Source organism: Leucopleurus acutus (genome assembly GCF_964270905.1).
Source record: "Leucopleurus acutus genome assembly, chromosome: 13".
In the NCBI taxonomy this organism is placed as follows: Eukaryota; Metazoa; Chordata; class Mammalia; order Artiodactyla; family Delphinidae; genus Leucopleurus; species Leucopleurus acutus.
The window spans coordinates 66,723,649-66,747,442 of record NC_139155.1 but is presented as its reverse complement, the minus strand read 5'-3'; the positions used below and the strand labels follow the sequence as shown (position 1 = coordinate 66,747,442).

Below are 23,794 nucleotides of genomic sequence, written 5' to 3'. Positions count from 1 at the left end.
TCTTGATGGTCCTCCTTGGGACCTCCTATTGAAAGGAGAAGTGAGATCACATTGTTTTTGTCAAGTATATGCTGATGTTATTAAAACTGTTAGAAAGTTTTCTCCTTAGTTGGTTAAACCTTGTCGACCTTATTCATTTTCTTGATACTCTACCTTTAGAGTATTTCAGAGGTCTTCAGCTCAGCCGCAAATAAAATTTGAATTAATAAGATTTTATAGAATCTGAATTTAATAAGAATTTACTGACTGTGTGAAAACAAAAGCAAAACTCTCACTTTGAAAATTTCTCTGATGACAAAGGAAGGACAGACACAATTACCCCATTTGCAGGTGAGGACCCTGGCTTAGTTGAGTTGGCAGAGCTGAGCATCAGACTAGGTCCTCTGGCTCCAGTTTTGTCCTCTCACTGTATTATACTCGAAATTTACAGCCCTTAACTAGGATCTGTCCAGTCTGAAGAGCTTCCTTTAATACAGTATTTTATCCAGTTATATTGGTTTGAATTGAAATTGGCAAATTCCCATCATTTATTGACATACATTTATTGAACATGTACTCTGTGTCAGGCACTGTGCATGTGACTCCAGGAGGTGTCTAACTAGAGTGAGCAAGACAGTTCAGTGAATAATTAATCCTCTGTGTGAGTAGCATAATCTCTAATACAGGTCGGTACTAATTTGGGGAAACCTGAACTTTTTCTGGTTGCATATCCCCGATCTTTTTTTTTCATTTGTTTAAGAGTTTTGGACAATACTTAAGAAAAAATTACTCTGAAACAGTTATGTAACATTTCCAGTTCTGAAAAACATCACTGAAGAATGTCTTGTTCTTTTAGGACACTGATTTTCTACAACTTTAGTTGGCTACATTGACTCATCTTGAGTTGTACGCTTCTAAGCACTCCTGGGCATCAGAGCCATCAGCCCATGCACATTTATGAGGTGTTCTTGAGGTGTCTAGCCCTGTGCTGAGCAAGGCACCTGGAAGCTGGGTCTGGGCTTGAGAAGATAGACACACAGACAGATCACTGAGGTACTTAAGCACATTGGCTTAGGAATTGAAAACTTTGCCTCTGACTGGCTCTGTGACCATGGGCAAGTGACCTAACTACTCTGCGCCTTAATCTAACATCCCAGGGGATGCTGAAGATGGTAAGCAGTGTTTACCTCAAAGGCAGGTTGTAACGATTAAATGAGATGATTCATGTAAAGGGCTGAGCAGAGTGTTAGCTGATGTTATTTATAGTGATAATAGATACAACAAGTGCCTCCTGATTTTGACACTTTTGGGGAAAATCTGATTTTGCCCAGATCAAACTGTGTCCTGTTCTGGATTTCCTCATACACAGTTCTGATGTCTCACCTACAATGCCTTCAAGGAGCGATGCTCATTCAGAAAGGGAGGTTGTGACTCATTCATTCAGCAAGTTAACCAAATACCTGCTGATTGCATAGCTCCCTGGGGAGTATAAAGAAGCAGTTACACCTTCATTGTACTCTGTGAGACCTCACAGTGGAGGAGCAATTAACATTTCTTGAACACTTAACTATGTGCCAGGCACTGTGCTAGTCCCTTACTGTTTTACTCTTTAATCCCTACAACTATCTTGTGAGGAAGGTAATTGCCCCATTTTAACAGATGAGTAAAAAAAGTCTTGGAGAGAAAATAATGACTGAAGTCACAGAGTAAGTAGTGGAGCTGAGATTTGAACCCAGAGCCATTATATTCGTCTGTGCCATGATAATTTTTTTTAATGTAGTTAATTAATTAATTTATTTTTGGCTGCATTGGATCTTCATTGCTGCACGCGGCTCTCTCTAGTTGCGGCGAGCAGGGGCTACTCTTCATTGCGGTGCGCATGCTCATTGCAGTGACTTCTGTTGTTGCCGAGCATGGGCTCTAGGCATGCAGGCTTCAGTAGTTGTGGCACGAGGGCTCAGTAGTTGTGGCTTGCGGGCTCTAGAGCGCAGGCTCAGTAGTTGTGGCACACAGGCTTAGTTGCTCCGCGGCACGTGGGATCTTCCCGGGCCAGGGATCAAACCTGTGTCCCCTCCATTGACCGGTGAATTCTTAACCACTGTGCCACCAGGGAAGTCCCTGTGCCATGATAATTTTTTTTTTAATGTTTATTTGTTTGCTTATTTTGGTTGCGCCAGGTCTTAGTTGCGGCAGGCGGGCTCCTTAGTTGCGGCTCCAAGATTCCTCATTTGTGGCTCCCTGGCTCCTTATTTGCGGCACATGGGCTCCTTAGTTGTGGCATGCAAACTCTTAGTTGTGGCACGCATGTGGGATCTAGTTCCCTGACCAGGGATCGAACGCAGGGCCCCTGCATTGGAAGCACAGTCTTATCCCCTGTGCCACCAGGGAAGTCCCTGTGCCATGATAATTTTTAAGGACAAAAGTCCATAAAAGGTTAAGGAACATTTTAAGACAGTGATACAAGGAATGACAGAAGGCAGCCTCTTGGATGACCCTTGAAAGTTTGTGCTGGGGTAATCCGAATCCTACTTCACCCTTACTTATGAAACCTGGTAAACTTTAAGAAAAATCATTGAAGCTTAAAACAAAAGAAACAAAAACACTTTTGATTTAGAAATAATGGAAAATGGGACTTCCCTGGTGGTCCAGTTGTTGAGATTCCGCACTTCCACTGCAAGGGGCTCGGGTTCCATCCCTGGTGAGGAAGTAAGATCCTGTGTGCTGCGTGCTCACGCGCACACACGCACACGCACACGCACACGCGCACACACACACACACACACACACACACACACACAAGAAAAAAGAAATAATGGAAGACAATGCGAAGAAGTAGGAACAGCTGAGCCTAGAATTCCCACTCAGATATGTGTTACGTTTGGAAATTGTTATCTCTAGGGCCTAGCATAGTGCATGGAACATAATGGATTTTAATAACTAATTAGCGAGTGAATTAGTGAATTTAAAATATCTTCCCAAACTGCCAAAATTACCCTATGTTTCTCATGCTACTTATGCGTTCTCTTTTGAAAACATACATATAATTGGCAAAGATGGGGGTAACAAGCACTCTTATGTATTTTTCATGGGACTAAAAATTGGCACATCCTTTTTGGAGGGTGTTTGATACAGAATTACAAATACAGATACCCTCTGACCCAGTAGTTCTACTTCTGGAATGTGTCCTAAAGATATAGTCTAGTACCATTGGTCTCCAAGGCAGGGAGCAGGATGACTAGGTTCCAGGGATGGGAGAGAGAGACTTCTCAGTCTATATCCTTTTGTACCTTTTGAATTGAGCCATGTGAATGTGTTACTTATTAAAAATATGACTCAATAAAATTTAAAAATGTGAAAATTTCTGAGAGAATTATTATACTAAGGTTCATCACACCTTAGTGTAGATTTCTTTAATCAGATTGCTTTCCTTTTTGTCCCCTACTGAGATCTGACGATCTGGGACCTTTAACATTGTCCCATATTTTTTCTGAATCTTAATAACATAGTACTTACTATGGAAAAAGTGGAAAGTACAGTTAAGTGTGAAAAAAAGCTTTAAAAATCTGCCCATGATTCCGTTATCCAAAGACCACTACAGTTAATATTTGGGCCCCTTCCAATTTTTTTCTGTATCTTTTAACCTGTTAATATCATACAGTATGTTCAATTTGGTATACAATTTTCTATCCTGCTATTTTCATTTAACATTATTTTATATAATTAAAATTCCCATATAGGCAAAATCCTTACAGAAGCATAATTTTTAGTGGCCTTGTAATCTGTCATGTGAATTTACTAGTTTACTTAGCAGGGGATGGGAACTGGATGGGGAGAGAAAGAGACATTGGAATCATGGAACCATTTGGACGGTTAGGCGGGTCTGGGTTAGGTGGTGCAGCAGGCAATGTGAGCCCGACAGGCAGGGGCTGAAGGCATGAGGATTTCCAGGCCTTTCTTCCTGCCTCAATTGCAGCCCTTGCTGCCCTACCACCCCCACATGTTCTCTGGGCTCCAGCCACACTGAACTTGGCAAATTGAGTTATCCACTTGTCCTGTGTGCTGTGTCTCTGTCCTCCCCAGCAAGCCCTGCCCTCAGGCACTCTGTACACACTACTGTCAGCACGCAGCACACTGGGCTGCCTTGTTGGTTTACTTACCTCTATCCCCCTTAGGCTGAAACCCTTTATATTTGTGTCTTGAATGCCTGGCAAATAGGGTCATTAATAAATCTTCGAAGGTAGGTGTGGGGTTAGTTGTACAGATAGAGAGATTAGAGGATACCAGAGAAAAAGACCAGTGCAGCCCTAAGGAAAAGAGGCCATTTGCTCAGCCTCTTCTGTCCTTCTGGACCTGAAAGGCTGTTCAGGTCCTTGGTCCTATACTTGAGGGCCAGGCCTCTGTGAGATATAGCCTAGGGACGGAAACTCCATTTAGACTCCAAAATTTTAGAGCCTGGGTTCTGTGTGTTCCAAGTTCCAATCAACTTACTCAGATTTCCTGCCACTCTAACCTTCTGTGAGTGTGATGTAGACATTCTTAGAATGCAAGTCCCATCTCTGCCTACTGTGATCAGTGAGCAGTGAAGACAGGCTGGGGCTCGCCACCGTTCCGGCAGAAAGCTTCTGTATGAACACGCATGTGCCCACAGGAACAAGACTTCTGCTGGGTCACCTCTCACATCATGCCAGTTATTTATCATCCAAATTTGTAATCTTTATAATTAGAATCACCATTTCCAGATGCCTCTATACACCCCGGTCCAGGAATTCTTAGAGCTGAAGGGGCAGAGAAGGCAGATTATGCATACCTGCGGTTCTCTAGAACCTGAGAACTGAACACAAGAATACTACAAAGAGATGTCCTCGTGAGATCACGTTCCCTGGTGATTCCTTGAGGAATATGCAAGTCTCATTTTCTCTCCCTTGCTCAGTTCCTGTGAGGTGGGCCAGGCTAGCTCTGGGAAGGTAATAGGAGTGTGGATGCTGGGTCAAGCAACTTCAGCTGCCAGGTTCTGTGTTCCTAAGGGATCATTAACTATCACAAATCTGCCAATCTGCCTTCGTTCCAGCACCAAATGTGCTGCCTTGGACATCTCAACTTTTTTTTTTTGCGGTACGCGGGCCTCTCACTGTTGTGGCCTCTCCCGTTGCGGAGCACAGGCTCCGGACGCACAGGCTCAGTGGCCATGGCTTACGGGCCCAGCCATTCCGCGGCATGTGGGATCTTCCCAGACCGGGGCACGAACCCGTGTCCCCTGCATCGGCAGGTGGACTCTCAACCACTGCACCACCAGGGAAGCCCTGAACATCTCAACTTTAGGGATGTTTTTCAAAACAAGCTGTGAACTTGTTTTATAAATGATCAGCTTTGTCCCAGATGGACCAGGTGCTGGGTGGTCTGAGATCTCAGCAGACTTGTCCCCCACCCCCCAAGTTTATCTGACCTCTTCATAGTCCCTGTGGGCTATAGTTGGGGGTTGGGTATTCTGAAGGACAAGACCTATGGTTACTGTCCCTCCCAAACTCTGTGCTGTGCTGTATTGCTTTGTGCTTGGTAGAGTCTCCCCTTAAGAGCTGATTTTCCAAAACTCTTCATCAGAGAATCTTCTGGAGTGGAAGGTGGGACACTTATTTAAAAATATAGATTCTTAGGCTGTAGCCAGTTACAGGTCCTATTTAAAACACCGAGGTGGTCTAGGAACCAGATCTCTGGGAGGGTGCCTTGTTTAGGAAAAACAGGCAAGTTTGATGGAGCTCCTTGTTAAGGATTCTTATAATTAGCTCCTATTCTAGACTCCAGGGGTTCAATGTGGTCTTGCTCTTTTTTACCCACTTCACCCCAGTTGGTAGCACCAGGCGTCAATTGTAGTTGGTACTAGAGATCCTTTGGTTTCACGCATAAATGGATGAGTGGTGAGTTTGCTTTGCACTCACTTCAAAGAACACAGAAGTTAAGAGCATTGCACTGTGAATTTGAGGGAAAACAAAGACCAGGTATTTAATTTTGTAAAGCTGCATGTTAAAGGGGTAACAGGTAAGAGTGAAAAGAGTGTTGATGTGTTGGAAAGTCTGAATTGGGCACAGAATTACATGTATGATGGCCTGGCCTTGGGTAAGTCCTCTAACATCCCTGGCCTGATGTCCTCTGTAAAATGGAGTGAGGGTCAGAAGTGGTAGTAGGTGTGAATGTGCTTTGAAAACTAGAAAGTGAATTCAGCTCAGGAGTGAAGAATGGTCAGGGTAGGGACAGGGGCACAGAACCAGCCACAAGAAGGCTACTGTGTGGTCAGGTCCAAATCTATAGGCCCTACGGGGAGCAGGAGAGCTTTTAACAGGATGGCAGCTCACATAGGCTCAGGGCCAGCTTCCTTTCTACTCTGTCCAGTTTCTGAGCCGACTAGGGCCCTCTGTTCTCTAGGGCAGTGTCCCAGTCCTACTGGGCCCATGAGGCTGTGTCCACATTTTGTTGTTCTGTAGGTGCTCAGTGGACAGTCCCCAGGGAAGGCTGCTCATTTCTGCCTTGCTGCCCTGGCGTGGTGAGGTTCCTGTGTGTGAGGGAAGGTAGGAGGTGAGGAGAGGAGGCTCCAGTGACAGGGCCCAGGATATGTAAAAGAGAGGTTATATGAGCAGCCGGCCTGGGAGTTGACCAAAACCAGTCACACATGCCTGCACCCACTCACTCAGAAAATATTTGCGTGCCTACCAGGATGAAGCTCTAGAGCTCGGGTAGGGACCACGTGGTCAGTCTGCTAAGAATTAGAATGAGAGTGATATGGTCTGCCTAGAGTTGGGACCTGCAGGCCTGTCCCAGTGCCTGGCCTGATGCATGACTGCTATTCCCTGCAAACTCTGAGTTGACCAATTACTGTCCCCTGGCCATTCCTACCCTGACACCTACCATGACCCTGATTGTCCCCTTAGGCCTGTGTGTAGGAAAATGCACTGTGCAGAGCCTTGTTGGGCCAGTGAGTGGAGAGGGCAGTGAACCAGGGTAAGTGCATGTATGTGCATCTCCCCTGCAGCAGTGGCCCCCTCCTACCTTGGTGGGTCCTCCAGGTCACTGTGTTATCGCATATGGCCACCTTAGCAGCCCTGTAGGAGGTATGACATTCTCATTTTTCAGGTGAGAAAAGATACTCAGGCCATTAAGGGATTTCCCAGAGCTACATGGCTAGTCAGTGGTGGAGCCAGGATTTCAATACAGAACCTTTCAGGATTGGGGAGAACTAGAACATCAGGGGAAAAAAGTTTTTAAATGTACTGTTACTCTTTTGTCTGATTTTAGAATTAATACAGGTAAAAATGTCAGCTTTATAAACAAGGAGGACCTCTGAGCCCCCAGAGATAGTACAGAGATAATCACTATTAATAGTTTGGTATGTTCTTCCACATTTTTTTTTTTTTTTTTTTTTTTTTTGTGGTACGCGGGCCCCTCACTGTTGTGGCCTCTCCCATTGCGGAGCACAGGCTCCGGACGTGCGGGCTCAGTGGCCATGGCTCACGGGCCCAGCCGCTCCACGGCATGTGGGATCTTCCTGGACCGGGGCACGAACCCGTGTCCCCTGCATTGGCAGGCGGACTCTCAACCACTGCGCCACCAGGGAAGCCCTTCCACATTTTAAAAGACATTTTCTAATATTTATATTCATTATTGTTGTAACAAATGTAATATTGTACATACATTTTACAGTTTACTTTTTCAAAAATGTTATTGTAAAAGTAATATCTATCTGCTTGTCATAAAACACTGAAACAGGATAGGAATATAAAATTCAAAGTTCCCCAGCCCTCCCAATCCCAAAAATAACTGTTGATAGTTTAGTGTGTGCCTTGTAGACATTTTCTTTGCAAAATATATACTCATTTGTGTACTTTATTCTCACCTAAATAAATTCATACACATACTGTTCTGCAACCTGACCTTTTTAAAAAGTATCTTTTATAATGGAAAATTTTCAAGCACACAAAAATAAACTGATGGAATGAACCTCCATTCATCATCCAGCTCCAACAACTATCAACTTCCTTGTTCTTGTTTCTTTTCTCTTTACTTTCACTTTTCCCCCTGGGGTATTTTAAAGCAGATCCCAAACATCTTATCATTCCTTCATAAATACTTAAGCATACATATATAACAGATGAAAAAATTTTAAATATGCCACTATCATACCCAATAAATCTAACAGTAATTCTTTAATATAAACTAATACCCAGGCTAAATCAGTTTTTGTCATTCATCTCACAAATGTCTTTTCCAGTTGGGTTGTGTGAATCTGGTTCCAGTGAGATCCACATACTGCCAGTGGTTGGTATGTCTCAAGTCTCAATTTGTAACTCCACACCCCACCCATGCTGTTTATTTTTTGGAGAATTTTGATTATTTGTCCCATAGAAAGTCCCACATTCTGGATTTGCTGATTGCATCTTCCTGGAGTTGTTTAATACATGGATCTATGCCCATATTTTCTGTAAATGGATAATTTGTTTTAGAGACTTGATTAGAGCTATGTTTTAGGGTGAGGATGCTTTGTTGTTGTTGCTGTATGCTTCCAAATCATGATATCAGGGGACTGTCATTAAGATCCATCAGTGAACCTGACTTATGGTTGTCTTTCCACATCTATACACATAGTCCTTAATTTAAAAAAAAAATTATTATTTTTTAAAAGAAACGTGTTGGGTTCTTGAGCTGGAATGACAAAGAAAGGCCATAATGTGGCCCTCACAAGCAGGCTCCACCCTACGAAGACAAGACCAGATGTATATGGAGAGGATGAAGCACTGGATCATGGGGAAGGTCTTGGAACTGAGGCCAACAAGGCACAGTGCTGCTGGCAGCCAGCTGCTCTTCTGGGACACTATGTAAAATGATGTAACTGAGTGAAAAAGTGGTGGTGAGCTGGCCTCCTCTCCCTGCTTATGTCACTGAGCTGCTGTCGTGGTGGGGGATGCTCATGAATCTAGAGTTCTGAGTCTGTTGTGTAGAGAGGCTTCTGGGTCTAAAAGGACTGTGGCTTTTTGGTCCTTATCTCCTGGTACTTTGGAAGCTGAAATCAGGGTGGTCTTCTGGTGCTCCACTGGTGAGTCCCAGACTTGTGGTGGGGCTGCCTGCTTTGGAGAGAGCAGGTGAGATGACCTGGTGCAGCCGCAGAGCTGGAAGGGGGCACCCGGAGACCATGGAGTCCAGTGCCTCAGTTTACAGATGAGAAAACTGTGGCCAGAGAGGAGAGAGGAGGTTTCCAAGACCAGCTAGCAAGCTGGAGGCTCAACTGTGACCAGCATCCAAGCCTCCGATTCTCTGACTGGTAGCCACCTAGCATTTCCCATTTGGAATCTCTGAGGTGGTGAGGGTGGCCAGATCAGGCTCTTGATAGATTCTTACTCTGCACCCAGAATTTCTGAGTATCTTTTGGTGGTGTTCTCGTGCTCGTTCTTGTTCAACTCCTGGTGGGTTCTTTGACCTGGAGGTGGTAGTGAACAGTGGTCTGTTTCAGTATTTGGTGACCAGCTTGGTCTGTGGTGGTACAATGGTGGTTTAACTACAAACTGTGTCACGAGTCCCAGCCTCAGCTCCACATTCATCAGTCAGCCGAGAGGTCTCGGGCTGCAGTTTCCTAAGGGATAAAAGCTCTTCCTTCATTATGTTTGTATTTATCTTTCACTTATGGTAGGTACTACTGGTTTTCTGTTTTCAGCGGTGATACAAGCCTCCTCTTAAATGTTGATAGATTTAGACAAAATCAGGTATGTAGTATTCTAACCTGGCAGAAGGGGAAATGCAAAAGATTGCAGTATGGAAGACGTTGGACCAGATGACCTTTCTGGTCCTTCCTAGCTTCCTGGGAAGCTTTCATGGTTACAGGGTTTTCTTTGTATTCTGGCGTGCACTGGTCACGACTTTCTGGCCTGAGCAGACTCGATCGCCAACATAGAGGCCGTCCAAAGTTAGAAGACAGCCTGTGAACTTTCATTCTGATTGAGCATGTATTTATTTATCACCTGGGCAGTTATCCTGGGAGAATGGAAAGACAGTGAGACAGGGTCCTAGTTCCTGTGGAGAGCTGTTCCGTGGAGGCTGCTCTCTATTTGTGCGGTTCGTTATTTGTGTGGTCTATTCTGGGCCATGTTCATGGGAAGTTTCTGAGTCGTTTCTCTCTGGGCAGTGCCCCACGACTGTCATCCTCTGCAGCCTCTGGGAAGTCTACTCAGAGGTTCAGTCATAGTCTGAACTTCCAGACCTGAGAGAATATGGGGGTATTGGCATGGAGACTGGGGGGAGTGGCCTGCAGAAATGGGCAGTCATGGGCTCTCTGCCTTTCAGGATTTCCCTGGGGAGAATCTTCACTCAGAGCTTGCTGACAGCCAAGGATGGCAAGCAAAGGGCCCTCGGCCTCTGCATCTCCTGAGAACTCTAGTGCAGGGGGGCCCAGTGGCAGCAGCAATGGCGCTGGTGAGAGCGGAGGGCAGGACAGCACCTTCGAGTGCAACATCTGCCTGGACACAGCCAAGGACGCCGTCATCAGCCTGTGTGGCCACCTCTTCTGGTCAGTACCCCTTCCACTGCCCCAGAGGACACATGCCATGTTTAGAAAGCTTGTGGCCCTGGACAGCTTTGGAGCAGGTTTTCCACCCATTTGGGGTCCTGATACACTCAGGTACAAAGGCAGGAGACCTGGGTTCTCATCCCAGCTCTGCTGCTGATAAGCTGAGTGAACTTGGGCAGATCCTGTCCCCACCTTGGGCTCCCTATCCCCATTTCTAAAGTGACAATACTCACCATTTAGTGAGCACTACTCCATGCCACTTGCTGCGCTGAGCCAAGAGGCAGTTACAGCACGATGGTTCTGAGCAAGGACTTGGCTCCAGACTGCCTTGCTCTGAATCCTGACTCTGCCACTTCCCCCCTGGATAACCTTGGGCAAGGTGCTTCCACACATAGTGCTTCATTTTTTAGGGTTGTTTGGGAGCATTAAATGACTCAGGATATGTAAGAGACTTAGAAGAGCACGTAGCACATAGCAAATGTTACATGAGCTATGATCCTAATATTTGTTACCATATTTTATATATATCAAAATGAAGGGGCTGAGTCAGTGTCCATTCCACCCTTGATGGTTACAGAAGCCCCTTCTGGCTCTGAAAACCTGGGTGAATGTTGAGATTTTTTTTTTTTCCCTCTTGATTTTGAGTTGGACCTTGAAGGGCAAATTGGGGTAACTAGAGGGATGAGAATGCCAGCTAGGTGAGGTGAAGAGTGTGTGCCACCCCAAGGCAGGCAATTTCTAGGGACAGGCAAATGTGCTGCTGGGTTCATCTGAGACCTGAAGCTGCTATATCCCTCTAACAGCACTCTGGATGGGTATTATGGGCTGGGGAGTATTAGGAAACAAGATTGTTAAAGGAGGATTGGGCCAGATTATCAAACCCAGATTTAACTGAGTAGAACATGGAGCTATTGAATATTTTTGAGCAGGGAAGCGGTGTGAAGAAAGGGTCATTTAAATAATATCTCAGGGAGTTTAAATTGGCAACAGTGAAAAAGATAAATTTATTGGTGAATGAGTAGAATGGGGCAGAGGTGTTTTTTTTTTTTCTGGAGGCTCTTGCCCTAATTTTGAAGTTTTGTGCAAAAACTGTTGTCATCAGGACTTCCCTGGTGGTCCAGTGGTTAAGACTCTGTGCTTCCATTGTAGGGGGCATGGGTTTGATCCCTGATAGGCCAAGTTCCACGTGCCGCGAGGTGCAGCCAAAAATAAAAATAAACAAAAACTGTTGTCATCAGCCCTCTCCTAGAAATTGGAAATACTCTAGTTTTGTGATTGAGGTATCATAAAACCAGGATTTGAAAGAATGAAGAATTCAGTCAGGGTACCATTGGAAAGAACACAGGTTCTAAAATGAAAGAGATGCTTCCAATCTGAGTGGTTTGTCCCTAAGCAAATCTACTTTCCTCTCTGAACCCCAGTTTCCTTATCTGTGAAACAGAGATAATTGCAGTTGCTCAAAGGTTAGTGTGATGACCATTATGTGACATTGACAAATGAAAAGCTATTTAGCCACAGCTCAGCACAGCACACAGTCATTGTTTAATGAATGGGAGTAACTGTCATCATTGTTATAATCCGGAACTTTTCCCAGAGGAAAAGCACCCCCACTTCTCCCCCATAGCTTTTGAGGGAAGTTGCCACTGGAGAGCTGCTGTGATTTGGAGTGACCTCTGCTCAGTTTAGAATGGAATTGCAAGGTTAATGTTGGCGGCAGGTGTCTGTTATGTCCAAGGAGATTGTGTGTCTGGATTGTGAGGCTAAACTGTGGTTCAGTAATTGGGAAAGGAATTATCCTCTGAGTCCAAATTTTACTCAGGTTGAGAAGATACATTATGTGAGCGTCAGAAGCCATGTCTACATTTTCCACTGTCCTGGCATTTGGTAGGCGTGCAGTAGATATTTGTTAGTTGAATGGATGAATGTAGAGAGAAAGAAAAAATTTAAATCTGGAGTTAGAGTAACTTTTCCTTCAATTCTGTAGATGTCATTTTTTGCACCCAGTGCTGGGTAATAGAGGGACAGTAAAATGGAAGTCAGAAGACTTCTGTTTTAGTCCTGGTGCTGCAGGCAAGTCGTTTGATGTTTCTGAGTTTTGTTTCCTCATTTGTAAAATGCGAAACTGAGCAGCAATCTCTGTAGTGTAAGTCACTAAGCTGGAGGTAGCCCTTTCTGCCAAGCAGCTTCCCCATCTTTCTATTACCTAAAGATGTTTTTACGGTAGACTTGAACTTTTAAGCTGCTTCCTGCCAGCAGAGCTCTCAGGGCTGAGGACAGCCTGAAGATTTTGTAAAACTGGATCTAGATCCACACCTTCCCTGTGAGCCTGAGGAGGCTGTGAACCCACTGAAGTTGAGTCTAAAATAGTGCGTGTGTGCATGTGCATGAGTATGCCCCTGTGAATTTATCTGCACAGAGGATCCTTAACTTTTATTGGATTCCTTGAGAGGCCATAACCCCTCAAAGGTCAAGTTGTAGAGTAGCTGGGTCTGGGATGGTCTGGGACCTGGGGGTCTTCACAAGTAGTGGGATCCTGGAGGTGGAGACTGGTGTCTTGTCTCCATTGCTTCATTTTTCCTGTGATTTTAGCTCAGTCTTTTCTAATTTCTGATAACAGTGATCCCCACAGACCCTCAGTGGGGTTGCAGTGCTCCACAGTTCAATCCTGTTTTCCCATTTTTCTCCTCCTACCTTACCCAGTGTTTCTGTTAATGAAATAATTTTTCTTCCTTTTCCCCTTTCTCTTTCTCCTTGATGACTGGTTGCCTTGGGGACTCTGGCAGTTGGCCATGTTTACATCAGGTAAGATGCATTTCATTTTACTTTGTCTTTCATCAGCTGTGGTTGCACAGGACACCCCTAGTCTCAGGAGACTACTGTCAGAAGCTGCAGTCTTCCCTGCTTGTGGACTCATTTGCTTGCTTTCCCCCCAATCCTCTTTATACACCTGCCCACTGATAGGCAGTTGATGAAACAAGAGGTCAGTGTTGTACCCAGGAGGGATGCTCCTGACTCTGCTGTTGATGGCCTTTGTGGCCTTGGCAAGCTACACCTCTCTGGGTCTCACTTCCTCATTTGTAAATTGGGTTGGATGTGATCGTATGTTAGGTTTTTATTGTTGAGACTGTGCCTCTATAAAAAGCACCTCCCATCATATCAACAATCCCCCCTACCCTTATAGGTCTTGAAAATGTTAGGCAGGGGGAAACTTTTTTGGTCTCAACAGAGAGCTTTTATGAGAGGGAAAAAGTCTGTTTTTCCAGCTTCTTATTATTATGAAAACTAGTTAGTAAGTTTTCTCCAAGACCTAGGCGCCTGCTTGGTGGGACAGAGCTGAGTCTGGCACTGACAATTGGCTGTTAATAATCGCTGCCAGCTGTCTCCATGGTTGTTGTCATTGGAGCCCCACACTTGTAGGTGGCTTGGAAATGTGGAGGGGAGGAGAAAAGTTCCAGGCTGCTAAAGCCTCAGAATCTTGATGGGAGAAAGAAGCAGAGAAAGTGAGAGGGGTTTCCACTACATTTCAGGGCGGTGCATTCTGACCCCAGTGGAACCTCTAGAACATGTCTGTTCTAAATCTGTAAAGAGCACATAATACTTAAGTTTTCAAGCTTTTGACAGTAAGATAAAGGAAATAGGATATAAAAATCATTAAATGCTGCCTTCTCCTTGGCCCTGAAGTCCTAGATTCACATATGATAAACTACATATCACTGGGTCTAAAGATATAATTTATGCTCTCAGATAAATGTTGAATGTGTGTGTGTGTATAAAATATTTATTTAATGTCTACAGGGACACTAAGGTAATATGTTTTTATCATTTTAATTTTGTTTTTAAGAAAGTTAAAATGATTTTAATACAACCAGTGAAAGGGCCTGAAAAACCCAAAGCAGGACTGTTGTTTTTAATTTTGAAAGAAATAGTTGAATGCAAAAATCATTGAAAGTACATAAAAAACACTAAACAAGTTTAGATAATAAGAAAAATCTATCCTTTAGCACATAGTAAATCACCAGAAAATGGTCAGCTTATTTCCAGATGGCTGATGTCTAAGACACGTAGTTGTTGAGGAAATACTGTAAAAATGAGAAACACAGAAAGAAAAATCTGACTGCCAGGGTCATACAATTGATCCGTCAGGGAAGATGGAGATTTAAAGTTTGTTCTACCTGCAGCCTGACCTGTGACTGGATCTGTCAGACCTCTTGACACAGCTGCAGGCCTGCAGTTCTTTCCTGCTGTATTGCTGGCAAGCCCCTGAGAGAACGAAGCATTAAGAAGCCTGTTTAATTTAATGACGGCATCTAAAGGCAATTTTGATTTCACCACTAGTAAATATTTATTGAGTGCCAGGAGCAAGAATCAGAGAGTTGGGTTCCTTGAGGTGTTCACTGCTGGTGCTGGTGTTTGCAGTTTGAGGGCGCTGGTCCCTGTAGTTCTCCTACTGGCTCTGACTGACCACCCTGATGGGCTTGTGCCATTCACGTGGTTTTCTCTCCTGCTTGCAGTGGTTGGAGACGAGACCTAACAGACAGGTGTGTCCAGTTTGCAAAGCTGGCATCAGCCGCGACAAGGTGATTCCCCTCTATGGCAGGGGCAGTACTGGGCAGCAGGACCCCAGGTGAGGCCATGGGGCCCCTCTCACACACACTCCTCCCCTTGGACACGAATTCACTTCTATTCAGCACCTCCTCACCCCACCCTTTAGTTAGTGTTTACAGACCCTCCGTTTCAAGGCACTTGGCATCCAGATGGGAGTCAGCCAGGAGGGGAGGGCAACCAGGTTGCCATTTGCGGGACTGTGATACAGATGTGCTGTGAGCATCTGCCAATGGGCAGGCACTATGCTAGGCAGCGCACAAGACACCACCATTGCAAGTATGCAGAGTGCTGTGAAGGAGCCTGGGAAGCAGGGTGTCCAGCAGGAGAGTCTGCAGGGTGGGAGGTGGGAGGTGGGTGCTGTAGCAGTGATGTCTAAAGTCTGGGGGGAGGAAATGGGGGTCTGGGAGGCTTTGTGGAGTTTGAGATTTCTGGAAATGGAGGCATTCTGTTGAGAACCTTCATGGTGTGGTGCTCGAGTGTGCACATAACACACCCACGCACACTTTTCCCAAACTCCCAACAGTGTCTCTTACCTTCTTCCACCCCACTCCAGCATACCCTGTACCCAGACATATTGGACTTCTCTTAAAGGGACTTATTTATGCTTTCACCTTCATGAGCCTTTGTATTTGTTGTCCATTTGCCTCTTCTGCCCTCTCCAGTCCTGCTCAACCCCCTTCTCCTCCTCTAACTTCTGCCGTCTTTTATGAGCAACCCTAAAGTTACCTCCTCCTTAAAGTGGCCTTTCTTCCCCACATTAGTTGCTTTCACCCATGCCCCCACTCCATTTAGTTGACACCTCTTTTAAAGAAGTCCCTTCCACGCTGTAGTGTGATTGGTTGTAGCCCCCTTTAAACCACGAGCACCTCAAGAGTAGGATCTATCTTCAGTCTTGGTAGCATCCTGCCTAGCGCCTGATGGATAACAAGCCCTCAGTCCAGTATTTGTGGGATGAGTGATGGAAGGGGCTAGGACCCAGAGGTCCTAGAGAGAAAGAATAGTGTAAAGTATTTGCTCAAGAGTAGTGGGAGGTAAACCTGAAGGTAATGGGGCAGAGCAGAGAGACCCTGAATCTCAGCCCTCTCTGCTGACAGGCTATCTTCTGTTTGAATTTGGATTTGGGGTTTTTGACATCTGTGACCCAGGTCCAGGAAGGTGCCTGGCTGACAGTTGTAACCAATCTGGGTATGGCTCTCTGTGAGAAGAATAAGCTGAGTGCAGTCTGATGAGCATCTTGTAACAAATGGATTTTCTCCCTAGTTTTCTACACACTAGGGAAAAGCAATTGCATGTAGAACAGAATTAGTATTTGGTTTAATTTGGCATAAGTTCATGTGCCGGGCATGAAAGGGGGCCATGGCCCTGACCCTGTTGGTGAAGAGCTCCCCCACTCAGGGAACAGGTCAAAGCATTTTGTAATAGACTTATTTTACACCGTTTCTGTTTCAGAGAGAAGACTCCTCCCCGTCCTCAAGGACAGAGGCCAGAACCGGAGAACAGAGGGGTGAGGAAAATTCTAGGAGAAGGCTTCTAGAACTGAGCCCATGGCTTTAGAAGTTTCCCTCTCGGCCCTACATTTTTTCTCCTTGATTATAAAAGTAAAGGAAAATTTGCAAAATACAGAAAGGAAAAGAGGGGAGAAAATAACTTATAATCACACCATCCAGAGATAACCAATGGAAACACATTGGTCTATTTTCTTTTCTATTTTTCTATGATTATCTATACACACACAAATTTTATAGATCTATTTGTGTGTGTGTGTTTTATAGATAGATGTTTGTGTATACATATATTTTTATTTTTACAATATTTAGCTCCTGTTTTGTAACTCTCTTTTAAGATTTTATTCTTTCTATATTTAGTGCCCTCTGTGTGCTGGGCCTCATTCTAAGCACTGGTAATATATCAGTGAACATAGTTAAAGATCCCTGCCCTTATGGAGTTCACAGGCAGACCTTGGAGATGCTTCAGGTTTAGTTCCAGACCGCCACAATAAAGCAAATATCACAGTAAAGCAAGTCACACAATTTTTTTGGTTTCTGAGTGCATATAAAAGTTATGTTTACGCTATAGTCTTATTAAATTAGCAATAAATAGCATTATGTCTAAAAAAAAGTGCATACTTTAATTAAAAAATACTTTATTGAGGACTTCCCTAGTGGTCCAATGGACAAGACTATGTACTTCCCAGGCTCTGGTTCCCAGTGGAGCATTAGCTCCTAACCCAGGAATCCGAGGCCCCAGGAAGCCAGAGGCCCTGACTGTGAAGACTGCACATCAGATGTACACGCCAGTGCACATCTCTGGCGTTTACAAGCACCCACAGCCACCGGTGATGTTTTTTGCCTACTCTGCCCCAGGAACATAAACCTACCAAATGTGAGGACTTGTGGGATTGTACAGGTGTTGCTGGAAGGGAGGCCGGAGGGCCAGTCCTCGGATTTGCACTGAATGAAGTGGTGGTTCCTGATGAAACAGTTGCACCTTCCTGGGTAAGGCAGCCTTGATCTCAGGAGCCCTCAGACTCAACCAGGCTAGCTCTTAGTTGGAGGCTTTTCTGCACTGAGGAGATGGAAACCAGTTTTCCTTCCCTGTAGGTCTGCCCTCTTAATAGCTGTTAGGCTTTATAGGTAGTGCTGCCCGTCAAGAAGTTTGGAGCTGGGTGCCAGGCTATGCTCAGTAGGGATAGGGAGCAGCCACTTGCATGATTTGCAAGAGACTCACAAATGAAGGCCTATCAGCTCTTCGTGGAGAGCAGTTAGCCCAATAATTTTTCTTTTCTTTAATTATTTTTTAATCAGTTGTTCTAAGGATCTACCCAGGGATGCAGAGGAGAAGAGGAATTTTTTTAAGATGTTCACAGTAATTAAGAGCATGGGTTTTCGGACCATACTGATCTAGTTCCAGATCTAAACTCTACCCCTTACCAGCTGTGTGACCTTGGTCAAGTTATTTCACCTCTCTGAGCCTTGGTTTGGTCATCTGTAAATGTGGGTGATCCTAATGTAAGAATTAAATGCGATTTGAGTGTACTAGTGCTTAGCACAGTGCCCAGCACAGAGTTGGCACTTAGAAAATAGGAGTTAACCTATTTACAATATTATGATTCCTTCCGAATCTTTTCATGTGAAAGATGATGCAGTGTAGAACATATTGGGCTGGCCAAAAAGTTCGTTTCCACCATCTTATGGGAAAATCTGAATGAACTTTTTGGCCAACCCAACATTATAGGGAAAAAAGGCTGAGGATGATACCAAACTGCTGACAGTGGTCATTGGAGGGAGGGGTTATGAGGTGGAGGGTGAACAAGGAGACCTCTGATTTTCTGTGTTATTTATTCCTGTAATGTGTTAATTTCTCATAGCAAGCATATATTACTTTTGTAATCAGGAAAGAAAGTGTTTTGAATTTTTAAAATTCTCTGTAACAATATTAAAAGAAAAATCTTAGGGAAAATACTTATCCATGTCTTTTCTACCTACATACATATTGTCACATACTTGTGACCATGGTGTTCAAACAATTTTGTCTGAAAGCTTGGTCATAAGAGTTTTTCTGTGTTGCTGCATAGTCAGCGTAATGTATCGAAATTTTGATCATGACCTCCATTGTTGGCCAATTAGAGTTCCACTTTTTTTGCTCTTATAGATAATGTGTAGCTTCTTCTATGTTCCCTTGTAATTGGGTATAAGAGTTGTTGACACTTTGGCTGTTATAAAGCATGTAGAAAGTTTTATTGGCTAGTGTGGGACTCTGGGAAGGAACCTGGAGCTCTGAGAACACTTACTTGCATCAGCAGAGAGTTTTACTTTGGGTCAGAGCCAGTCCTTTCTGGCATTCATAGCTCCTTAGCTGGGACCCCTGGATGACCAGGAGGGCGGAGGAGCCGCCAGGGTTCCTCTGCCTTGAGATCTAGATGGGAGGAAAAGCGGGTGGGGAAGAAATGCGGGTGCCACACCTAAGGTGACGTGTGACAGGTGAGGAGAAACCTGCCTGTTCTGAATTGCATTTCTTCTACACAGGGATTTCAAGGGTTTGGATTTGGAGATGGTGGCTTCCAGATGTCTTTTGGAATTGGGGCATTTCCCTTTGGCATATTTGCCACAGCATTTAACATAAACGATGGGCGGCCTCCTCCAGGTAAGACCCTATTCTCTTGGTGATTTTGCTTGAAGACTCCTAGGAATTCAGCAATATGTAGGATAATCAGCCTTTTCAAAATGTGCTAAACTCTTTTCCGATTACTGGTAGTCATGGTAATGATATTGCACACTTACCAAGTATTAGGCACAAGCAGGTTCAGAGTGCTTTCCATTATAAACCTGAGATCCCCACGATGAGTCTGTGGGATAGATGTGCAGTTAACTCCATTTTACAATTCAGAAAATGCTTAGTAATGTTTTCCAAGACATAACCCATGCCCATAAAATGAAAAAGTATATACTCTACCCAGCTGAGTAAAAGCCTAGTCCTGGGCATATACCCCTGACTTTGACCATTGGGGGCGGGGAGGGGCCAGGTGACTGCAAGGAGTCTGGGCCTCCCTATTTTCTGGCATCTCTGGCCAGCTTCCCTCAGGACACACGTAGGGCTGGTCCTAAGCCCCAGCCCTTTGGGAACCATGCCTAGGTCTGCCACCTGCTTCTACCTTTCTCCCTCCAGCCAGCTTGAGAGTGCTGGCTGCAGTTGGTGTAGGGCAGGGCAGTGAGGTAGGTGGCCTGGGCTCTATCGCAATCTGACGCCCAGGCCCAGATCCTGACCATGGAGCTGCAGAGCTGCTGAAGGCGGTTGAGCTCTGCTTGCACTCAATGGGGCCTCGTGTGCTGGGCACAGTGTGAGGTACAGAAGGGACCAGTGCGTGGCTCCTGGCCAGGAGCTTAGGCTCTAGGGACAGTAACCTCTCCTGAGCCATCCATTTGTCCCCTGTCCCCGGACCCAGGTGCTTGGCACATAGCAGACAATCGGTAAGTCTTTGTTGACTGCCGGCCTGCTTGATTCCATCAGTGCGCCTAACTGGGGCGTAATATAGCACCAAGCGATCTTGGGACTGCCCTTCCTTACTTCATCTGCCTCAAAAGTTTCTCCTCTGTTCGCATGCTGTTTTATCAGAGGAAAGAGACCCCAAAGGGCCAGGCGTGCTCTGCTCTGAAGGAGGGACAGGGCCCCGTGGAAGGAGCATGCACCTGCCTGCTAGTTTATTTCCATCCATCCTGGTCCAGGGCTCACCCGGGTTCCCCAGGTAAAGAGAGTTCACAGCCAGGCTGTGAACTCTCTTTATCCCCTTGGCACACTCAGACAGTTTTCCCTTGTTGTGTGTGTTTGGTACAGTTTGCCCATCTGGGATGTAGTTTCTCTTAACTCTCCTTGCCCCACAGTCAGGACAAGGAGCTCTATGGAGTAGCTTTTCTCAAAGCAGAGAGGAGTGGAGATCCAGGTTCTCAGCCCACTTCTGCCCCTAGTTTGCTATGGATTGAGGGAGACAGGTCGTTTTTGCCTCTCTGGGCTCTAGTTCTCATGTCTGGAAAAGGAAGGCACCTCACGCGGGGCTCCCTGAGACCCCTCTTGACTCATCAGTGCCAGAATCTAGAAACTCCATGACTCGAGAGGCAGTGTGTGGAGAGGCTGAGAGCACAACTGTGGGCTCTCCGCCAGCTCATGAACCTTGAGATCTTAGGCAGGTCACCTCATACCTGTGCTTCAGTTTCTTTTTACACAGAATGGGATAATAATGCCCAACAGGCAATAATGTGTATACACAACAGCACACACAAGATGCTTAACAAATAGTAGCTTTTATTTTTCCCTCCAAGACTTTCCTGGTTTATTTGCACCTGGAGACAAAACCCTCTTAGGACGAATTGGAGACTTTGTCCTCATTGTTAAATTTTTATAATTTGAATTTTGTTTTGCCTAATATTATTTGGGGTTTGGAAATATTTTTAGTGTGCAGGATTCTGTTGTAAAGAGATGAAGGTTGATGCTCTCGACTTCTGACTCCAGTGGGCAGGGTGTGCAGCTGCAGCATTCTCACAGCCTCCCTCCTCCCTCCTGTCCCTCCAGCTGTCCCCGGAACGCCCCAGTACGTGGACGAGCAGTTCCTGTCACGCCTGTTCCTGTTTGTGGCCCTGGTGATCATGTTCTGGCTATTGATTGCCTAATGCTGGGCTCCCGGCCTACATCCATGCAGGGCCTCTGGACTGGTGACATGCCACCCCCACTCTTGATGTTTGGCTTCCTGGCTAATCCTGACCTCTGGAATCAGTGGGGTCAGTGACACATCAAGGAGTTTTGCTTCTCCATCAGAGCTTTGGGACTCAAGACCAGTTGTTGAGGACCCTGGAGTGAGGCCACTGCTGTAAACACCTCAGGCCTTGGCATTGAGTCATCTCTTATGGATTACACCGTGAAATCCTGTCCCAGCCAGCTCAGCAGGTCCTGACTCTGCACAGGAAAGAGGCAGGAGAAGAGGAATTGTCAGTACAATTTCACCTGAATTTAATATTAAAAAAACAAAGGGACGAACCAAATATGGAAACTTTTTTACATCTCTTTAAATACCCCTTGGTAAGTGGCCTCTGAAGTCAGTGGGACTCCTCGTATAGAGAGGTTCCCCTTCCAGATCACAGTGCTATTCTGTCCTATTTCCTCTTCAGCAGAGATGCAAGAAATCGCTGTCCTATTAAGATCATAATTGCCGCAGCTGGAGCTGGAGTCAATTCATGAATTCACCAGGGACCCAAAGATCTGTTGCCTCTGGGCTGTGCTCAATGTCTTTGGCTCCAGAGTGGCTTGAATGACCTCCTGGTTTCCTGGCGTAGATTATCCCCAGAGACATGTGGTTTCCCATCAGTTTTCCCCCAAAACTATGCACATCTGCCTCCCTGCCAGAGGGTACCCATTCTAGATTACTGTTGAAGCCAGGACGGACTGCATGTTAGGAAAGACCTGCAGTTGGGACTCAGGTGGGATTCGGAGCTCAGATGCAGGAACGACTGAACAAGCAGCCTTGTCCCTAAGGCCGCAGAAGCTCCAGGTGCATCCTTTCCCAGACCCCACAAAGGAAACTGGGAGCCTTGTTGAGTCACCCCAGCTGCATGTTGAAGACCAGACCTCAGAAGCCAAATTGTCCTTAAAGAAGAGGCAGGGAAAGGGGAGACCCAGCATGTGACTCTGATTTTGGTATGGTTTGAAGACCTCTTGTGTGTGTGCTAAAACCAGAGAAGCACGCTACTCCAGAGCAGGCAACCCCTGGTGGTTTGTAAAGCCGGGCGCAGAGCCCAGGGAGCCTCAGCACAAAGATAGGATGTGGTCTGCCTGTGGAAGTCTTCCCCTGGAAACTTTCAGGGAAGTCATTCTTCCCAAGCCCTTGATTTGTTTTTCAACTTCACAAGCTGCTTCTTCCGAATTTGACTGAGGGAGTGTGTTGCCAGCAGGAGAACAGTTCACCTGGTGGAATGGTTCTCGCTCTGCCAGTCTGGCATCTTCCTAGAAATCCAGGCTCTTCCAGGAGACCCTTAGGGTAGGGGGAGATGGACTTACTCTGAGGGCCTCTCTGTCACTTCACCAGTCCACACTGCTCCTGAGTTTACCCGCAGCAATAGCCAACAAGTGGTTGAAAGCTCCACCTAGTGTTTGTTCCAGATATGGTTCTGCATAGCGTGTGGAAACCAAGACCTTGAGGAAGATGAGGGAAGCCCTTCTCCTCTCTCCATTGCACCCCCCGCTTCCCCTCTTACCTTTCAGTGCCAGAGTTCAGTGTTTAAACAGACAAAATACAAGTATTGAATATTGTATTGAGTATTGAGTATTGGTTCATTTGCCGAATCCATTTGGTAGGAATAAGCCACCTGCTTTACGGTGTGCCTGATGGATTTTAAAGATTCTCTGGGCACCCACTCAAAAGTGCTCATTTTATCACCTGGAAATCCCAGGTCTGACGGGCCTTGGTTTCTCAGTGCAATGGCCCCACCTAGTGATGGGAGAGAGGACTTCAGTCAGATGGATCGAACAGAAATGGGTTTCCAGAAGAAAGGTTAAAAAAAGAAGGGTTGTAGGTAGGAAGACAAATAACTTTGACCCTTTAACGAAGAGGAGTGAGCCCAGGAGAGCTCCACCAGCAAAGGCATCCCAGGAACCTGTTAGCAAAGCCAGGTTGGCCATGTGCCCTTTGATTTTGAACCTTGCAGGTCCCCACTCATGCTCTGCCAGGAGCTGGGGCAGGAGAGCCGACTTGGGACTGCTGGCCCAGCCCCGACAGGGAGGCCCCTTCCCAATGCCCCCGCAGGCTCACCACCTCACCCCTCTGCTGAGGCATTTTTCCTTTCTTTGTGTGTGTTTTCTATGTTCTTGGCCCCCAACCCCTCCTGCCACCTTTGTGGATTAGGACCAGGTCCCAACCACAGTCAGAAAATAATACTGTGTACACCTTGACCAGTCACTAATTTTCACAGTTGTAAAAGTGATTTGATTTAGAATTAAACAAATGGTTTTACATAACTGTGAGCTGTGGACTTACTGTGTCAGGGGAGTGGGGGGGAATGGGTTGAGGACTGGTCTGGCCTCCGCGAAGATTGAGGATGAAAGTCTTCAAACACCCATGGATAATTAGAAATGAGAAGCATAGGCTGGAGGCCTGGCTTCATACACAGCCCCACCCAAGGTGTG

The 23,794-nt window shown here is 45.7% G+C and overlaps 1 protein-coding gene across 2 annotated transcripts in view; it reads left to right on the top strand.

The window, feature by feature from the left end:
* Positions 1-23,581, top strand: part of RNF185 (ring finger protein 185) — a 28,289-nt gene extending 4,708 nt beyond the window's left edge. The window contains exons 2-8 of one of the 2 annotated variants that reach the window (XM_082853777.1): positions 10,300-10,522; positions 13,306-13,324; positions 15,034-15,146; positions 16,577-16,631; positions 17,491-17,622; positions 19,153-19,270; positions 21,191-23,581. In XM_082853777.1, the coding sequence (XP_082709903.1) occupies positions 10,347-10,522; positions 13,306-13,324; positions 15,034-15,146; positions 16,577-16,631; positions 17,491-17,622; positions 19,153-19,270; positions 21,191-21,288 (711 nt within the window). In that variant the 5' untranslated portion in view covers positions 10,300-10,346 and the 3' untranslated portion in view covers positions 21,289-23,581. The remainder of the gene's footprint in view (positions 1-10,299; positions 10,523-13,305; positions 13,325-15,033; positions 15,147-16,576; positions 16,632-17,490; positions 17,623-19,152; positions 19,271-21,190) is intronic. The other variant, XM_082853778.1, reaches the window with a different exon arrangement.
* The last annotated feature ends 213 nt before the right edge of the window (positions 23,582-23,794 follow it).